We start from the raw sequence: 17,640 nt of genomic DNA, 5'->3' as shown, positions 1-17,640 counted from the left end.
GAGACCCTTTATTCCTCTGGAATCTAGGCTGGACCCCCCTCACCCCTGGCCGAAGGGGGCTCCCAGGTTCTCAGTTTAAAGGGACAGAGACCAATTCTGGGTTTTGCTGAGCTTCGATTTTAGTGCACTGTACTGACCCAGATCATGCTGGGGACAGCAGCTGTGGTCAGCACTGAGCCCTGCAGACTGTTCCAGCCGAGATCCATCCCTGCCCCAGGCTGGGCTCAGCGGTCCCCCACCAGCCCTACCCACTCTGAGGGTCACCTCAGTGTGAGGCTCCCGGGCCAAGCTCCCCAAGCAGGCAGGAGAGGAGGCATCGGTGCTCCATCTAGGGGGCTCAGGAGAACTCTGCTACGTAACAGAGTATTAATAATGGAAAGGAGGGACTTCCCAGGTGGTCCAGTGGGTAAGACTCCATGCTCCCAATGCAGGGGGCCAGGGTTCAATCCCTGGTCAGGGAACTAGATCCCACATGCATGCCGCAAAAAGGTCCCGCATGCCACAACTGAAGCCCAGCGCAGCCTAAATAATAAATAAATATTTTTTAAAAAATGGAAAGGACCCACCTGGGAGGCCAAATGTGAAGATGGAAACAGGCCCAGTGGCAGGAGGCCCCTTCTCGAGGTCTTGCGGATACACGGTTCTGTATCCTACCTCACACTACACAGAAAAATGAATTCCAACTGGATCAGGCTGTCAACTGTCAAGAATAAAATGATAGTGCTTGCCTCAGCAGCACATATACTAAAATTGGAACGATACAGAGAAGATTAGCATGGCCCCTGCACAAGGATGACATGCAAATTCGTGAAGCGTTCCATATTTTTAGGCGGGAAAGAGGGGAGGGATAAATTGGGAGATTGGAATTGACATTTACATACTACTATATATAAAATGGATAATTAATAAGGACGTACTTTATAGCACAGGGAACTCTACTCAATACTCTGTAATGACCTATATGGGAAAAGAATCTAAAAAAGAGTGGATATATGTATATGTATAACTGATTCACTTTACTGTACACCTGAAACTAACACAACATTGTAAATCAGCTATAATCCAATAATTTTTTTTAAAAAAAGAATAAAATGATAAAAATATTAAAAGGAAACTAGAACACGTGCCTTAGAATACAGTCATGGGAAAGAATTTCTTGAGCAAGACAGGGAACCGGGGAACATGAAGAAAAAGTTACTTATTTGACTACATTTTTTAAAATGCTACGTAATTATAAAAAGTGTGAAAGGATAGACAATCAATTAAGTCAAAAGACAAATGGGAGAAAACATGTGCTTTGTGTGATAAACGGTGAATATACCTAAGATAGAAAGGAAATTCACACACTGAAAAAAAGACAGTCCAAAAGAAGACACTGGAAATATCCCATATCCCGGAAATTTACAGAAGATGAGAAAGATGAAAGTGGTCCCCTGGTGGCAGTGAGTGACAGGGGCAGATGTTGCCAGGGTAGGATGCCCCAAGAGTGATGCTCTGGTTTGAGTGCTCCCCCTTGGCAGCCCTCACCAGCTTCCCTGGGCTGGCAGATGCAGGTCAGGCTACCTGGGACCCCAGCTCCGAGAAGAAGCCACCCACACTGGCTCCCCCTGCAGTGACCCGAGCAGGGGTGAAAAGAGGTCTAAAATGTTTTTTTAAAAAAAGAATTTTTTTAAATTCTTTTAAAAAGAAGGATAGGAGAGAACGAGGCAGAAAAAAGGATAGGAGAGAACGAGGCAGAAAAAACATGAGAAATTTGGTGAAAGACATTAATGTACAGATTCAAGAAGCTCAGTGAATCCTAAGAAGAAATTGTACAAAGAAAATCACACCCAGGCACATAATAGTCAACTACTGAAAACCAAACAAAAAGAGGAAATATTGAAAGCATCCAGAGAAAAATGACATTCAAGGGAATAACAATTCAAACAACCTATGACTTCTCTGCAGAAACAATGGAGCAGACAGGACAGGGGGAGGAGAAAACAGACCTACATGGTTGCAAGATTCCTGCATCTTACATGAAGTGGCACAGTATAAATTCTAAATAGTCTGTGAAATGTTAGGGATGTAATTACAATCCCTAGAGCAACCAGTATAAAAATAATGCTAAGGTATACCTAAAAATCCAATAAATAAATTAAAAGGTATTTTAAAATATTCATTTAATCCGAAAGAGGTCAGGAAAGGAGGAAAATAATATAAATCAGAGGGGGCAAACACAAAACAAATAATAAAATAGGAGACCTAACTCCAACCATATCAATAATTACATTAATTATTCATGGACTACACACTCCAACCCTCCAATTAAAAGGCAGAGATTATCAGACTGGATTTTCTAAAAAGCAAGACCCAGCTATCTACATCCATAAAGACACAGATGGGTTGAAAGTAAGCGGATGGACAAAGACCCAGCATGCAATAATAAACATGAGAAACTGGAGTCCCTATATTTCTATTAGATAAGGTGGACTTCAAGACAAAAGGTATCACCAAAAAAATTTTTTTTTCATAACCATAAAAGGGTCAATTCATAAGGAAGAAATAAATATGTATGCACCTATTAAAAGAGCGTCAAGGGACTTCCCTGGTGGTCCAGTGGTTGAGACTCTGTGCTCCCAATGCAGGGGGCCTGGGTTCGATCCCTGATTGGGAAACTAGATCCTGCATAACACAGCTGGGAGCCCGCATGCTGCAACTAAGACCCAGGGCAGCCAAATAAATAAATAATTTTTAAAAACCAGTTCTTGGGCTTCCCTGGTGGCGCAGTGGTTGAGAGTCCGCCTGCCGATGCAGGGGACACAGGTTCGTGCCCCGGTCCAGGAAGATCCCACATGCCATGGAGCAGCTAGGCCCGTGAGCCATGGCCGCTGAGCCTGCGCGTCCGGAGCCTGTGCTCCGCAACGGGAGAGGCCACAGCAGTGAGAGGTCCGCGTACTGCCAAAAACAAAACAAAACAAAAAACCAGTTCTCCATAAACTTCAAAGAATTTGGGTGATACAGAATATGCTCTCTGACCACAATGGAATTAAATTAGAAATCTATAACAATAATTAGGTAACTAGAAGTCAGTGAAAATCAGACTCAGGGTCTCCTGAGAGGCTGCTGGTTTGCAGGTGTTGGGGAAGGGGCAACCTGGAAACTTCCACGTTTACCCAAAGAGGCACAAGATTAGAAACAGCTGGAGAGCCGGTGTAGGGCAAGGAGACAGCAGCAGCAGGGCTGGTACGGAGTCTGGTTCTACTGGGTTGCCCCCTCCTCCCACCCTGCAGGGCAGGGTCTCTCCAAGCAGGAATGTCCCAGAAATTCAAGGCTGTCGCCCCTCATTCCCCACCCATCTCATCCTTAGTCAGGCTGCAAAAGTGTCAACGGGGGCTTCAGTCATCTCAAGGCTAGACTGGGGTAGGATGTGCTTCTAAACTCACATCCGTGGCTGTGGCCTCAGGTCCACACTGGTTGTTGGCCAGAGACCTGGGTTCCTTGTCACGTGGACCTGCCCGTAGGGCAGCTGGAGCTCTACGCAGGATGTGGGGGAGGAGAAAGGAAGAAGCAGATCAGCGGGTCTGGTCACCAATCCTGAAGACAACCTCCCATCTCCTGCTGTTTTCTCCTTGTCACTGGGTGCAGCCCACACTCAAGGGGAGAGGGTTACGGGAGGGTGTGGGCGGAGTGGTTTTCTGTTATTAACTTGTAAGAGTTCTTTATAAATTCTTCATACTAGACCCTGATCAGATTTATGAGTTGCAAATATTTTCTCTGGCTCTGTAGCTTGTCTTTTCCCTTTCTTGATAACTCCACGCTGTTCACCTAAACGGGTTTGGTCAGCTGAGAGTCTCACTAGCAGTGAGGGGTTCCAGTGGTCCACATCCTCGCTAATATCTGGAATTTTCAGACTTGGAGATTTGTACCATGACTTTATTTGCGTTTCTCTGATTACTCCTGAGGCTGAGCACCTTTGCGTTATTTACTGGCTGTTAAAATTTCCTCTTTGGAGAAACGAATCTTCAAGTATTTGCTGTGCTGTTGGGCCATTGGTCTTTTACTCACTGATTTCTGGTCATAGAGCACTAGACGTGCACAGGTTTTAAGTGGTGGAAATATTCTTTCCTGTTCTGTGACTTGTCTTTTTCTTTCTTCATAGTCTGTGTGTGTGTATTTAATATATTTTATTTTTAAGAGTTTTAGATTCATAGCAAAATTAAGCAGAAAGTGCAGAGTTCCCATATACCCTCTGCCCCCAAACATGCACAGCCTCCCCCACTATCACCATCCCCCACCAGGGCGGTCATTTGTTACAGATGAAGAACCTACATCCTAATCATCCACAGTCCGTAGCTTACATTAAGGTTCACTCTTGGTATTGTACATTCTATGGGTTTGGACAAATATATAATGACATGTATCTATCATTATAGTACCATACAGGGTAGTTTCACTGCCCTAAATATCTTCTGTGCTCTGCCTGTTCATCCCTTCCAGTGCCCAACCCCCGGCAATCATTGATCTTTTTACTGTCTCCAGAGTTTTGCCTTTTCCAGCATGTTATATAGTCAGAATCATACAGTATATAGCCTTTCCAAACTGGCTTCTCTCACTAAGTGATACGTATTTAAGTTTACTCCATATCCTTTTAGGGCTTGATGGCACATTTCTTTTTTCTTTTCTTTTTTTTAAAGACCTGTTTTGTTTTTTACCTTTTATTATAGAAATTTTCAAACATACACTGAAATCAAATCATACACTCAAGCCCTCACATACCTATCACCCCAGTTCAACAATCATCAACATTTTGACAGCTTTGTTTCATCTACTCCCCACCCTTTCTTCTTTTTCTTTTAATATTTTTATTTTTTTAATTTATTTATTTTTGGCTGTGTTGGGTCTTCGTTGCTGCGCACAGGCTTTCTCTAGTTGCGTTGAGCGGGGGCTCCTGTTCATTGTGGTGCACAGGCTTCTCAATGCGATATCTTCTCTTGTTGCAGAGCATGGGCTCTAGGCGCGTGGGCTTCAGTAGTTGTGGCACGCGGGCTCAGTAGCTGTGGCTCGTGGGCTCTAGAGTGCAGGTTCAGTAGTTGTGGCGCATGGGCTTAGTTGCTCCGTGGCATGTGGGATCCTCCCGGATCAGGGCTTGAACCCGTGTCCCCTACGTTGGCAGGCGGATTCTTAACCACCGGGCCACCAGGGAAGTCCCTTGTATTTCTTTTTATTGTTGAACTATATTCCACTGTCTGGATACACCACAGTTTATTTATCCATTCACCTACTGAAGGACATCTTGGTTGTTTCCAAGTTTTGGCAATTTATGAATAAAGCAATTATGAATAAACCTGCTATAAACATCCATGTGCACTTTTTTGGGGACATACATTTTCAACTCATTTGAGTAAATACCAAGTATAATGATTGCTACAGCACATGGTAAGAGTATGTTTAGTTCTGTAAGAAACCACCAAAATATATTCCAAAGTAACTTCCATTTTGCATTTCCACCAGTGATGAACTAGTGTTCCTGTTGCTTTACATTCTTGCTAGCATTCGGTATTGTCAGTGTTTTAGATCTGGGCCATTTTAATATCTTCATGGTGTTTTTTATGAAGTTCTTCATTTTAATGTAGTTGAATTTGTCAATCATTTTCTTTATGATTAGTGCCTTTTGTGCCTGAAGAAATTCTTCCCCTTAGAAGGTCCTGCTTATAGTTTCTTACCTTCTGAAAGCTTTATAGATCTGCCTTTCATATTTAGGCCTTTAACCTACCTGAAATTTATTTCTGTGTATGTAGGATTAGGTCTCTCTCTCTTTCCATATGGATACCTGATTGACCCAGCAATGTTTATTGAAAAGTCTGCATTTCCCACTGATCTGCAGCAGCTCCTCAGTCATATATTTGGTGCTCGTACATGTATGAGTCTGTTTCTGGGTTCTCTATCCTGTTCCCTTGGTCTACTTGTCAATACCTGGGCCAACACATGGTCGGAATTATTACAGCTATGTAACAAGGACTGATAGCTTGCAGAACAAGCCCTCTCACCCTCATCTTCTTCAGAGAGTCTGGGTAGTCAGGCACCTTGCATTTCCGTATTGTAATTCGAGACCACAAAACAATCCTGTTGGAACATTGATTGGGGTCTGTGGGTCAAGGTGAGGACAGCTGACCACTGGCCCTGGGCCCTGGCTCTATCTGAAGGGCTCAGGGGTGCAGGGTCCGAGACAGGATGTCTGTCGTCCTAAGTCTCAGAAGGAACTAGGGCTGCCTTGCCAGGAGGAAGCTGAATGTCAACAACTTGGAGACAAGAAAGTCATGCACCAGATGAGGACAGAGACTGAGAGAAAGGACGCTGTTGCAGACCAGCCTCACTTGGACCAAACCTGGCCGGCTTGGGGGAAGGAGAGAAAGGACTCTTCAGGTGGATACATGGCGGGGGTTTTAACCCACGTGAAACTGGACCTGTAACAACTGAAAATGATCTGAGGGCTATGAGATCTACTCCTCAAAAGATGCGAGAGGAGAGTCTAGAAGGGAGGAATGCGGTCACGGAGAAATAAATACCGAGCAAATGTATTGATAAAGTGCTTCCACGTTTAGTGCCGGACGCGGGAGGAGAGTCAGCATCAGAGGAGAAATGAACAGCCTCGTGTTTGTGCTCTGCTGTATCAAATGCGGTCATAAAGTGCTTCCTTCTGGTATCTTCCTTTCTGAGGCTGGGTTTCCTGGAGGTGGACCCTGATGTGGACCTGTGTGAAAATGTGAGAACGATGTTTTAGGACGTGGTCCCAGAGAACACTCAGGGGGAGTAGGAAGTGGGTCTGGAAAGGGAAGAGGAGGAGGCCCAGGTCATGGAACTCTGGCCTGATCTCTCGGGAACCTCTGAAGGCACCCCAGAACTGTTGCGATATGGGGGCCAGGGAGATGCAGGGTGCACATCTCTGCCTCTGGGGGAGGTAAATCCCCCAGCAATCCCACACAGCGGCAGTGGGTCTGGAAGCCTGAGGAGGGCGTCAGGGTGCAGGAGAGGGACAGGAACAGGGACCAGAGGGGACAGGATGAGACAGGACAGAGCAAGAAGCAGCCCATGTGCCAGAACCCTATTCCCTGAGGCACCGTCAGCAGCACTTTCCAGAGGAGGGGACGGGGGCTCAGGGCGGGTAAAGGTGTAGCCTTAGAAGAAGGACCAGGGTCGAAACTCAGGTCTCCTAACTCACTCAGCCAGCCACCTGTGAGCCTGAAGTCTTCACACAGAAGCTGCACAGATCCTGGACAGAAGAGGATGCAGGGAACTGTGGTCGGAGGAGCAGTGGACCTAGGGCCACTCTTCTACTTGAGCCCTGGCTTGGCCACAGAGAAGACAAGGGATTCCACATCTCAGATGAGCTCAGTTGAGCCAGGCTGGGTTGAGTGGGAGGCATCTCAACAAATTACCCCAAATCTGAACGGCTTCACACAACAGCCAGGATACTTTCTGCTGATTCTTTGCTGAGTTAGGGAGTTGGGCAGGGTTCAGCTGGTGGCTCTTCTGCTCCCTGAGGCATAAGCTGGGGCTGGAACTCTCAAGATGACTACCCACACTTCTGGTGCTTTGGTAGGGATGGCTGGGGGTTGGGGGCTCTTTCTTTCTCTTTCTCTGTGGCTGCCTTAGGCTTCTTTACACGGAAAGGAAAGTCCAAGCCCGTGCATCCCAAACGGCAAAGGCAGAAGTGTAGATCTCTAAGGCCCAGATGAGGATGTTACCCAGCGTTTGTGCAGACACAACCAGCCACAGGGCCAGCCCAGATGCAAAGGGGGTGGGGAAGCAGGCTCACCTCCCAACAGGAAGTGGCCACCTTGCACAGAGCAGTACCGTGAGCCAAGTACTGCACTGTCTCTGGGAACAGGGATCAGTCTGGGGCTGGGCTACAGCAGCCTCAGAGTCCCAGAGCAGTGTAGGGCCTGACCTGTGCAGGGTTGGAAGTGGTTTGATGAAACAGCCAAGATGTCTCAAGACATTTAAAATATGTGACATAATAATAAATGCTTTTTCATTTTTTTGGTCTTTTTTTTTGTTTTTTTTCTTATTTTTTGCTTTTTCATCTTTGAAAAAACAGCTTTGTTGAGAAATAATTCCATACTAAACCATTCACCCATTTAAAATTTACAATTCAGGGGCTTCCCTGGTGGCGCAGTGGTTGAGAGTCCGCCTGCCGATGCAGCGGACACGGGTTCGTGCTCCAGTCTGGGAGGATCCCACATGCCACGGAGCTGCTGGGCCCGTGAGCCATGGCCACTGGGCCTGTGCGTCCGGAGCCTGTGCTCCGTAACGGGAGAGGCCACAACAGTGAGAGGCCCACGTACCGCAAAAAAAAAAAAATAAATAAAATAAAATAAAATTTACAATTCAATGATTTTTGGTGTACTCACACATATGTGTAACCATCACCACAGTCAATTTTAGAACATTTTCATCTCCTAAAAAGAAGCTCCAGGGACTTCCCTGGTGGTCCAGTGGTTAAGAATCCACCTTCCAATGCAGGGGATGCGGGTTCAATCCCTGGTCGAGGAACTAAGATCCCACATGCTGCAGGGCAACTAAGCCCTCATGCCTCAACTAGAGGGCCCGCATGCCGCAAAGAAGATCCTGTGTGCCGCAACTAAGACCTGAAGCAGCCCAAAATAAAATAAAATAAATATTAAGAAAAAAGAAGCTCCATACCGTTTAGCTATCACTCTCCCATTCCCCCACCACTCCCCACCCCCAGCCCTAAGCAACCACTAATACTACTTTCTGTCTCTGTATACTTCCCTATTCTGTACTTTCACATGAATGGAATCATACAATATGTGGCCTTTTGTGACTGAATTCTTTCACTCAGCATAATGTTTCCAAGGTTCCTTCAAGGGAATTCCCTTGCGGTCGAGTGGTTAGGGGAAAAAACAGTTCATTCAGGTTACAGCATGTGTTAGTATTTCCTTCCTTTTATGGCCGAATACTATTCCACTGCATGGACTGACCACATTTTGTTTATCTATTCATCAACTGATGGACATTTGGGTTATTTCCACCCTTTGGCTACTATAAATAATGCTGCTGTGAAAATTTGTGTACCAGTTTTTGTGGACATGTACTTTCATTTCTTTTGGGTATATACCTAGAAGTAGAATTTCTGAGTCATATGATTCGATTTTTAATCATTTGAGAAATTGCCAGACTATTTCCCAAAGTGGCTGCATTATTTTACATTTCCATCAGTAATGTAGGAGGGTTCCAATTTTTCCACATCCTCACCAACACAGGTTATTATCTGACCTTTTGGTTCTAGCCATGATAGCGGGTATAAAGTTGTCTCTCAGGGTTTTGATTTGCATTTCCCTGATGACTAATGATGTTGAGCATCTTTTCAGTGCTGAATCAAAGTGATTCAGTTATATTGTAAAGCAATTATACTCCAATAAAGATGTAAAAAAAAAAGTGATTCAGTTATATATTCTTTCTCATATTCTTTTCCATTATGATCACAGGATATTGAATATAGTTTCCTGTGCTATGCAATAAGATCTTGTTGTTTATGCATTGCATACATAATAGTTCGCATGTGCTAATCCCAAACTTCCAATCCATCCCTTCTCCACCCTCCTCCCACTTGGCAACCACAAGTCTGTTCAGTGAGTCTGCTTCTGTTTCATAGATAAGTTAATTTTTTTAAATGATACTTTTTTTAATACATTTTTATTGGAGTATAATTGCTTGACAATACCGTGTTAGTTTCTGTTGCACAACAAAGCAAATCAGCCATATGCATACACATGTGCCCACATCCTCTCCCTCTTGAGCCTCCCTCCCACCCTCCCTATCCCACCCCTCTAGGTCATCACAAAGCACCAAGCCAGTCTCCCTGTGCTATGCTGCTGCTTCCCACCAGCCAACTGTTTCACATTTGGTAGTGTATATACGCCAATGCTACTCTCACTTCGCCCCAGCTTCGCCCTCCCACCTCACGTCATCAAGTCCATTCTCCATGTCTACCTCTTTATTCCTGCCCTGCAACTAGGTTCATCAGTACCTTTTTTTTTTTTTTTTTAGATTCCATATATATGCGTTAGCATACGGTACTTGTTTTTCTCTTTCTGATTTACTTTACTCTGTATGACAGGCTCTAGGTCCATCCACCTCACTACAAATAACTGTTTCATTCCTTTTTATGGCTAAGTAATATTCCATTGTATATATGTGCCACATCTTCTTTATTCATTCAACTGTCAATGGACATTTAGGTTGGTTCCATGTCCTGGCTATTGTAAATAGTGCTGCAATGAACATTGTGGTGCATGTCTTTTTTTAAAAAAAAATTATTTATTTGGCTGCACTGGGTCTTAGTTGTGGCATGCGGGATCTGATTCCCTGACCAGGGATCGAACCTGAGCCCCCTGAATTGGGAGCACAGAGTCCTAACCACAGGACTACCAGAGAAGTCCCGTAGATAAGTTAATTTGTGTCATATTTTAGATCCCACATATAAGTGATATCATATGGTATTTGTCTTTCTCTTTCTGACTTACTTCACTTAATATGATAATCACTAGGTCCATCCATGTTGCTGTAAATGGCATTATTTCATTCTTTTTTTTTTTATTTCATTCTTTTTTATGGCTGAGTTATATTCCATTGTATATGTGTATCACATCTTCTTTACTTATTTATCTGTTGATGGACATTTAGGTTGTTTCCATGTCTTGGCTACTGCAACACCACTTGTTGAAAAGACTATTCTGTCTCTCATTGAATGATCTTGGCTTCCTCACCAAAATCAGTTGACTACAGAGGTATGGTTTTATTTCTGGACTCTCAATTCTATTCCATTGGTCTATATGTCTATCCTTGTGCTGGTACCACACTGACTTGATTTTTATTGTTTTGTGATAAGTTTGAAATCAGGAAGTGTGAGCTCTCCTGCTTTGTTCTTTTTCAGGAGTTTCTGGTTATTCCGGGTCTCTTGCAAACCCACTGAATTTGAGAATCAACTTACCAATTTTTACAAAGAAGTCAGGATTTTGACAGGGATTGAGTTGAATCTGTAGATCAGTTTGAGGAGCATTGACATATTAACATGTTAAGTCTTCCAATCCATGAATGTGGGATGTTTTGTCATTTATTTAGATTTTCTGTAATTTCTTTCAACAATGATTTGTAGTTTTTAGAGTATACGAAATCAAAAGGGAAATCAGAAAATACTTTGAGATGAAAGAAAATGAAGACACATCAAAACTTATGGAATATGGTTAGTGCAGTGTTTAGAGGGAAATTTATAGCTGTAAATGTCTATACTAAGAAAGAAAAAAATATTTCAAAACAATAATCTAATCTCCCGTCTTAAGACAGTGGAAAAAGAAGGTCACTTGTATTTAACATTGTACTGAAGATTCTAGCCAAGCAATTGATTAATAAAATGAAAAAAAAAAAGACATCCAGATTGGGAAGGAAAAAGTCAAACTATCTCTATTCCTGTATGACATAACCTTGTATGTACAAAATCCTGAGGAATCCACTAAAAAACTATTAGAATTAATAAATGAGTTCACCAAAGTCTCCGGATACAAGATCCATATACAAAACTCAATTGTATTTTTATATGCTTGTAATGAACAACTGAAAATGAAATTAAGAAAACAATTCCATCCACAACAGCATAAAGAAGTATATATGCTTTTTGAAAAACTCATTACAGGGCTTCCCTGGTGGCGCAGTGGTTAAGAATCCACCTGCCAATGCAGGGGACATGGGTTCGAGCCCTGGTCTGGGAGGATTCTACATGCCACGGAGAAACAAAGCCCGTGCGCCACAACTAGTGAGCCTGCACTCTAGAGCCTGTGAGCCACAACTACTGAAGCCTGTGTGCTACAACTATTGAAGCCCGCGCGCCTAGAGCCCGCCCGGGCTCCACAACAAGAGAAGTCACCGCAATGAGAAGCCCACACATTGTAATGAAGACTAGCCCCCACTTCCCGCAACTAGAGAAAGCCCGCGTGTAGCAACATCCAACGCAGCCAAAAATAAAATAAATAAAAAAAAAGAAAAAAAAGAAAAGAATCCGCCTGCCAATGCAGGGGGCATGGGTTTGAGCCCTGGTCCGGGAAGATCCCACATGCCACGGAGCAACTTAGCCCGTGCTCCACAACTACTGAAACCCGCGCGCCTAGAGCCTGGGCTCCGCAACAAGAGAAGCCAACACATTCAGAAGCCTGTGCACCCCAACGAAGAGTAGCCCCCGCTCATCGCATCTAGAGAAAGCCCGCGCACAGCAACGAAGACCCAACACAGCCAAAAATAAATAAATAAAATTAAAACAAAAAGAAAACGAAAACTCATTACATAAGATCTTGCAGCTGATCTCATATTTCAAACAGTACTGCGCCATCTTCTCAACTGTGATTTCTGCTTGCGATAAAGTCACAGGCACCGTAAGGGTTTCAGTGGAAGCTAAATTCCTTCAGTTAGAGGAATGCAGTTACATGTCCACTTGAGAATAAAGGTGGGATTTTCCCCATCCAAATGCAGAGATGTCCTGCCTGACCTTGCCTGACCATCCAGGTCCACCCTCCCCCGATGCAGGGTGTAATTTCCGAGGGAGACTCAGGTGGGAGGACACCCCCCGCCCCCCAGAAGCAGGTCCTCCTGCTAGGGCGGGGTGCAGCCCAAGACAGGCGCAGGAGGACTTGCATGAACTCAAACTGATACTTAAGGACTGTGTTCGTATAAAGACGAATACAATCCATGCTGTGTTCATCATCATTGTTGTTTTTTTCTTCTGATTTTAACAGAAATTGACATTAAATACTTCCTTAGGCCGCCTGAGTGAATCAGGGTCGGTGTGGGGCCGCGAGGGTAGAGGCCATGGGGTCCTTGCGCCGCTCTCCCTCCCTCCACCCCTCCTCCTCTCCCCCTTCCCCTCCCTCCCTCCTACCTTTCTCCCGCTGCCCGTTCCCCGGGTTCCTTTTCTCCCTCTGCCCCTCCACCTCCCTCCCCTTCCCTCCTCCCGCTTCCCTCTATCCCTCCAACCCTTCCCCAGGTTCCTTTTCTCCCTCCACCCTCCTCCCTCCCACTTCCCTCTGCCCCTCCCCCTCTATCCCCGGGTCTCTCTCTTGCGCTCTCAGACAGCACTCGCGGGCAGGGAGTCATGCGCGGTCTCTCCGGGCGCGCGGCGCTGCGGGGGCTGATGTGCCGCACGCGGGCCCCGGTCGCCAGCCTGCTTGCGCGCTCCAGCTCTGGTGAGTCCGCCCACCCGGCGGCCATGCGCGAGGTGGGGCGGGCTGAGGCGCCGCAGGCCTCTGCTAGCGCACGTGCGGGTCCTGGCGCAGGGGGCTTGAGGCCTCGGGACTGGCCGGCTGGAGCTGCGCGACCGTCGGGTTCTCGCCGGGCTGGGGCCCTGCACGCACCCCCCCCCCAACCACCGCTCACTCCCACCCAGCCCCCCACGCCCCCGCTCACCTCCTCACCGTGCTCAGGGCAGGGGGTCCCCAGGGTTCCAGGGCAGGAGGAAGCCAGAAGCCTGGTGGCCACACTTTGCGGCGTACTCGGGGCTCCTGAGAGGGGTCATTCTCATCAGATGAACACTGCCGTCCTGGGGCGTTTTTCCCTCTGGCCTATCCCTGCCCGCTGGTATCCACAGGGACCTCTGCCCTAGCTGCTGACCCTCAGGCTCTTCCTGAGCAGCAGATGTCCTGGCGTTCCAAATGCTGGCAAGAGTGAACTGCCACCGGCTGAGGCACAAGCCAGCTGGCAGCAGGGCCCCCAGGCACTGGGCTTGGGGGACGGAATAAGGATGGGGGGACTTCCTCCAGCGCGGTTCATTGAAGGGATGTGGTGGGAACCCACTGTCTGCTCTCCAGGCCCTGCACAACTTTGGTTTATTTTCCTCCTGGGGATGGGAAGGCAGCTGCAGATGCCTCCAGGGACACTGGCCCTCCTGGACCCTATGTCTCATCGCTCCTCCAGTTTTCTCCTCCCTCTTTGCAGGAATTAGCTAGACATCCAGCGTCTGGGCTCCTCTCAAAAGTACACTTGACCCTGGACCCAATGCTGAGGGTCAGCATAACTCTGGAAGTGGCCTGGGGCTGTAGGAGGGTGACGATGCTGGGGGGTCTTCCGGGCAGTGTCTCCCCAGGAGGGGGAAGACTGTGGCAGTGTTGACTTTAGGTCTGGAAGCATCCCACCCTGGAACCCCACAGCAGCCTGGCCAACGAAGGTGTGAGAGGAGGAGGCCTCTCAACTCTCCCCACCTGCAGACAGGAACCCCTCCACCTTTCTCCTCAATCCCCAGGTCCCTTTGTCCCGCTGTCTGTGGCCCAGCCGGTGGGGAAAGTGCACTTCTGTCTCCCTGGTCCCCTGCCATTCCTTCACCTGAGACCCAGAAGATGGGTGGTAGTTCCTTCCTGATGTGGCAGGTTGGGGGTTCAGACATTGTGCTAGCGCCACAAAGGACAAGAGTGAAAATCAGGCCAAGACTTGTACTTTCTTTCCAGTGTGGCATCTTTGGGCCTCCGGGTGGCCTCTGAGCTGGACTGTGCCTCCCTAGGCCTCCAGGCTGTCTAAGATAGATGCCTTTTCAGGGGACATCAGCTCTATCATGGGCAGCTTCTGCCACTGCCTGGGAGGGCCCATGGCCCCTCTGACAGGCTGAAGTCCCCAGGGACCCCCTGTGCTGCTTGTCCCAAGGGGTAGCACCATGCTAGACAGTCCTGGCTGTGGACACCACACTTCTCCCCTCCAGAGCTGCTCTGCCTGAGGCAGACACTCTGAAGTCCAGGTGACCCCTGGGTCCTGGCAGGGGAACCCAGGTCCGGGAGACATGAAAGGGTGAGGCCTCGGCAGCCCCGAACCCCCCTCTTCTAAAGGAGGACCCTCCTGGACCCTGGAGCGGACCCTGGTTGCGGTGAAGCCAGACGGGGTGCAGCGGAGGCTCGTTGGGGATGTGATCCAGCGCTTTGAGAGGAGGGGCTTCAAGCTGGTGGGGATGAAGATGCTGCAGGTACCAGGGCTCTTGGCCTGTGGGTGTCCCTGAGGGGACTGGGATGGGGGGCTTCTCACATCTCAGCCCTGCGTCAGGAAGACATCCTGGTGTTGGCAGTAGAAGGGGAGGGGTGGGGAGGTGTCTGCCTTGTGCTTTTGTGGCTGGAGTGCTGCCCCATGTAGGTGTCGTCTGCAAAGGGCCCTGTGATCAGTACACCATGTCACTGTCCCAGTGCCTGGTGGGGCTCCCTCTCCAGGGCCTCCTCTCACCTCCTTCCCCCAATGCACCAGGCACCAGAGAGCATCCTTGCCGAGCACTACCACGACCTGCAGAGGAAGCCCTTCTATCCAGCCCTCATCAGCTACATGAGCTCCGGCCCGGTGGTGGCCATGGTACAGCGGGGCAGGGGTGGTGGGAGGGGTGGAGGGTCCTGGACTGAGCCCTTGGTGATACCCACCTCTCCCCACCTCCTTTATCTCTGTGCTGCAGGTCTGGGAAGGCCCCAATGTGGTTTGCACCTCGAGGGCTATGATAGGACACACCAACTCGGCTGAGGCTGCCCCTGGCACCATCCGGGGAGACTTCAGCATCCACATCAGCAGGTATGGGGGCCCTAACACACTCGGCCACTTGGAGCTGAGGGCCAGCTCACTAGGGGCTTGGGGTGGCGGCTTGCTGCTAAGGCAGATCCACCAGACCTGGGCTTCTTGCTCAGGGGAAAGTAAAGCCAGAGGAGACTTTTACTGATGGCACATCACACCTAACGTTTGCTAGTGCAGTTTTTTTAAAAACCCTTTCATGCACACAGGAGAAGATAAAGCATTCCGTGGGTGTTTTATATGTGCTCTGCCATCGTTGTCTGTCACCTCACTTTATCGCCAGACACCCCGGGGGTTAGCATGGGACAGATGAGGTTGTGGGTAAGAAGCTGAGATCAGGCTGTAATCCAGTTTTGCAGCTCCCCTGTTCTTCCTTTCACCTCTGTACAATCACCCCGCTTGCTCCCCTCGACAGTAGGGGATCAGCAGACTGTCCCTGGGACCCCCAAGGTGCACGCAGCAGACTGTCCCTGGGACCCCCAAGGTGCACACTGAAGCCTGTGTCCTACCTCTGCCACCTGGCACAGGAATGTCATCCACGCCAGCGACTCCGTGGAGGGGGCCCAGAGGGAGATCCAGCTGTGGTTCCAGAGCAGTGAGCTGGTGGACTGGGCAGACGAAGGCCACCACAGCAGCATCTATCCAGCCTGAGCACTCAGGGTGCCCTCGGTCACCCCAGCATCCACCCAGGACCAACTACCTCTGTCGACAAGACCTTGAGCCCACACCCATGCTCTGCCCATCTGTCCCAGACCCACCCGCCTGTCCACCTGCTGCCCCACCCCAGCCCAGAGGGGTTGAGCCACCAACTTTATGTGCCTTTTAGTATTATCCGAAGCAAGCAAGAGATTGGACAAAATCCTTTCTGTACCAAAGTGCCAGACAAGCTTTGGGGTGCCTCCAAAAGCTGGTAGTGTGACCTCCCTTCCCCCAGAGTGGGGACATTAAAATTCACTGTGCTGTGCGTGGGGGTGGAGTGCTCATTACAGCCTCTGCCATCTCTGAGGTAAGGATGAGGCCTTTATGCAAAGTTGTAAGCAGCCTGAAAGTAGAAATGAAGCTTACCATCTCTCACACACCAGGAGGGAATCAATAACTTTGTTGAATGTATGAGACAGGCAGAGGTCCAGAGATCTCCAGCCTGAAATCTGGGGAATCCAAGCTGAGCCCCTGAGCTAGTGCTCTCCCTGAAGGAGGAGCCCTAGGCAGGACTGGAGGGTTGCAGGAAGGGGTAGGCAGGGAACTGAAGCCGCCCCCAGGGCAGAAAGGCTGGTGACCACACTGACACTACACACTTACGCCTGGTCCTCAGGTGTGTCCCCGGTCACTTGTCACAGGTACTGGACACCACACATCATTACACCTGCTGAGGCCGACTTGGTCCTCACTCAAATTTGACGTCTTGCCGACGGAAGCGCTGGTCCCGGATTCCCGGCTTTGGTTGCTCTCTGTGCCTACACATGAGGGCACGGATGAAGTGTACTGACTTTACTGGCCGCGAGAGGGTCGTGTTGGGAGCCAACCCTGGGACTGGCCATTCGAGAGAAGGGCCTTCCTTGTTTCCCATGGCTTTTCTGGGCTCTACTCTCCTTCCCTCTTCTACGTCACACTTTTGCAACAGGAAAGGGAAGCGTCCAGGAGGCGAGGAACTTTAAATGCTGGGCGAGTCCGACCAGGTGTTTTAAATGCACAGCAGGGCCCAGGGCGGTGAGGGAAGCCGAGGGGCCCTGGGCCGGCCCGCGAGCTCCACCTTAGCCCAGGAACCGAGTGTCCCCTTTGTCCGGCCGGCTCCGACCCCGGCACTGACGCCCAGCCTTGTGAAAAGCAGTCGGGAAAGCGGACAGCTCCCATCCGCGTTCACCGCGCCTCCGCCGCGAGAACCTGCCCGGCGCACTGCGCCTGCGCACACCTTGGCGCCCAGAGTGACTTCCAGTCCCAGCAGGCCGCGCGGCCATGCGGCCGGACGTCCTGGGAGAAGCGGGGGGAGGGCCGGGAAGGACCCGGTAGTCCTGGGAAGAGGGAGGGCCGGGGTGGTTGGAGCGTCCTGGGAGGAGCGAGGGGACG

At 48.8% G+C, this 17,640-nt stretch overlaps 1 protein-coding gene across 1 annotated transcript; it reads left to right on the top strand.

Annotated features, from left to right (window-relative positions):
- Nucleotides 1–13,092: 13,092 nt before the first annotated feature.
- NME4 (NME/NM23 nucleoside diphosphate kinase 4) lies at nucleotides 13,093–16,540 on the top strand. The gene is made up of 5 exons (XM_082671633.1): nucleotides 13,093–13,235; nucleotides 14,862–14,995; nucleotides 15,268–15,369; nucleotides 15,467–15,579; nucleotides 16,104–16,540. The coding sequence occupies exons 1-5, from the start codon at nucleotides 13,145–13,147 to the stop codon at nucleotides 16,225–16,227; spliced, it is 564 nt and encodes a 187-aa protein (XP_082527759.1). The 5' UTR covers nucleotides 13,093–13,144; the 3' UTR covers nucleotides 16,228–16,540.
- Nucleotides 16,541–17,640: the final 1,100 nt, after the last annotated feature.

Source organism: Grampus griseus (assembly GCF_964374135.1).
Source record: "Grampus griseus genome assembly, chromosome: 14".
NCBI lineage: Eukaryota > Metazoa > Chordata > Mammalia > Artiodactyla > Delphinidae > Grampus > Grampus griseus.
This window is presented reverse-complemented; position numbering and strand designations above follow the sequence as displayed.

Excerpts from the sequence above, each read along its gene's own strand:
- NME4 (XM_082671633.1), top strand. The coding sequence starts at position 13,145 with ATGCGCGGTCTCTCCGGGCGCGCGGCGCTGCGGGGGCTGATGTGCCGC. Across the intron at positions 15,370-15,466 it reads CCGGCCCGGTGGTGGCCATG|GTCTGGGAAGGCCCCAATGT; the intron begins GTACAGCGGGGC and ends TCTGTGCTGCAG. Across the intron at positions 15,580-16,103 it reads TTCAGCATCCACATCAGCAG|GAATGTCATCCACGCCAGCG; the intron begins GTATGGGGGCCC and ends CACCTGGCACAG.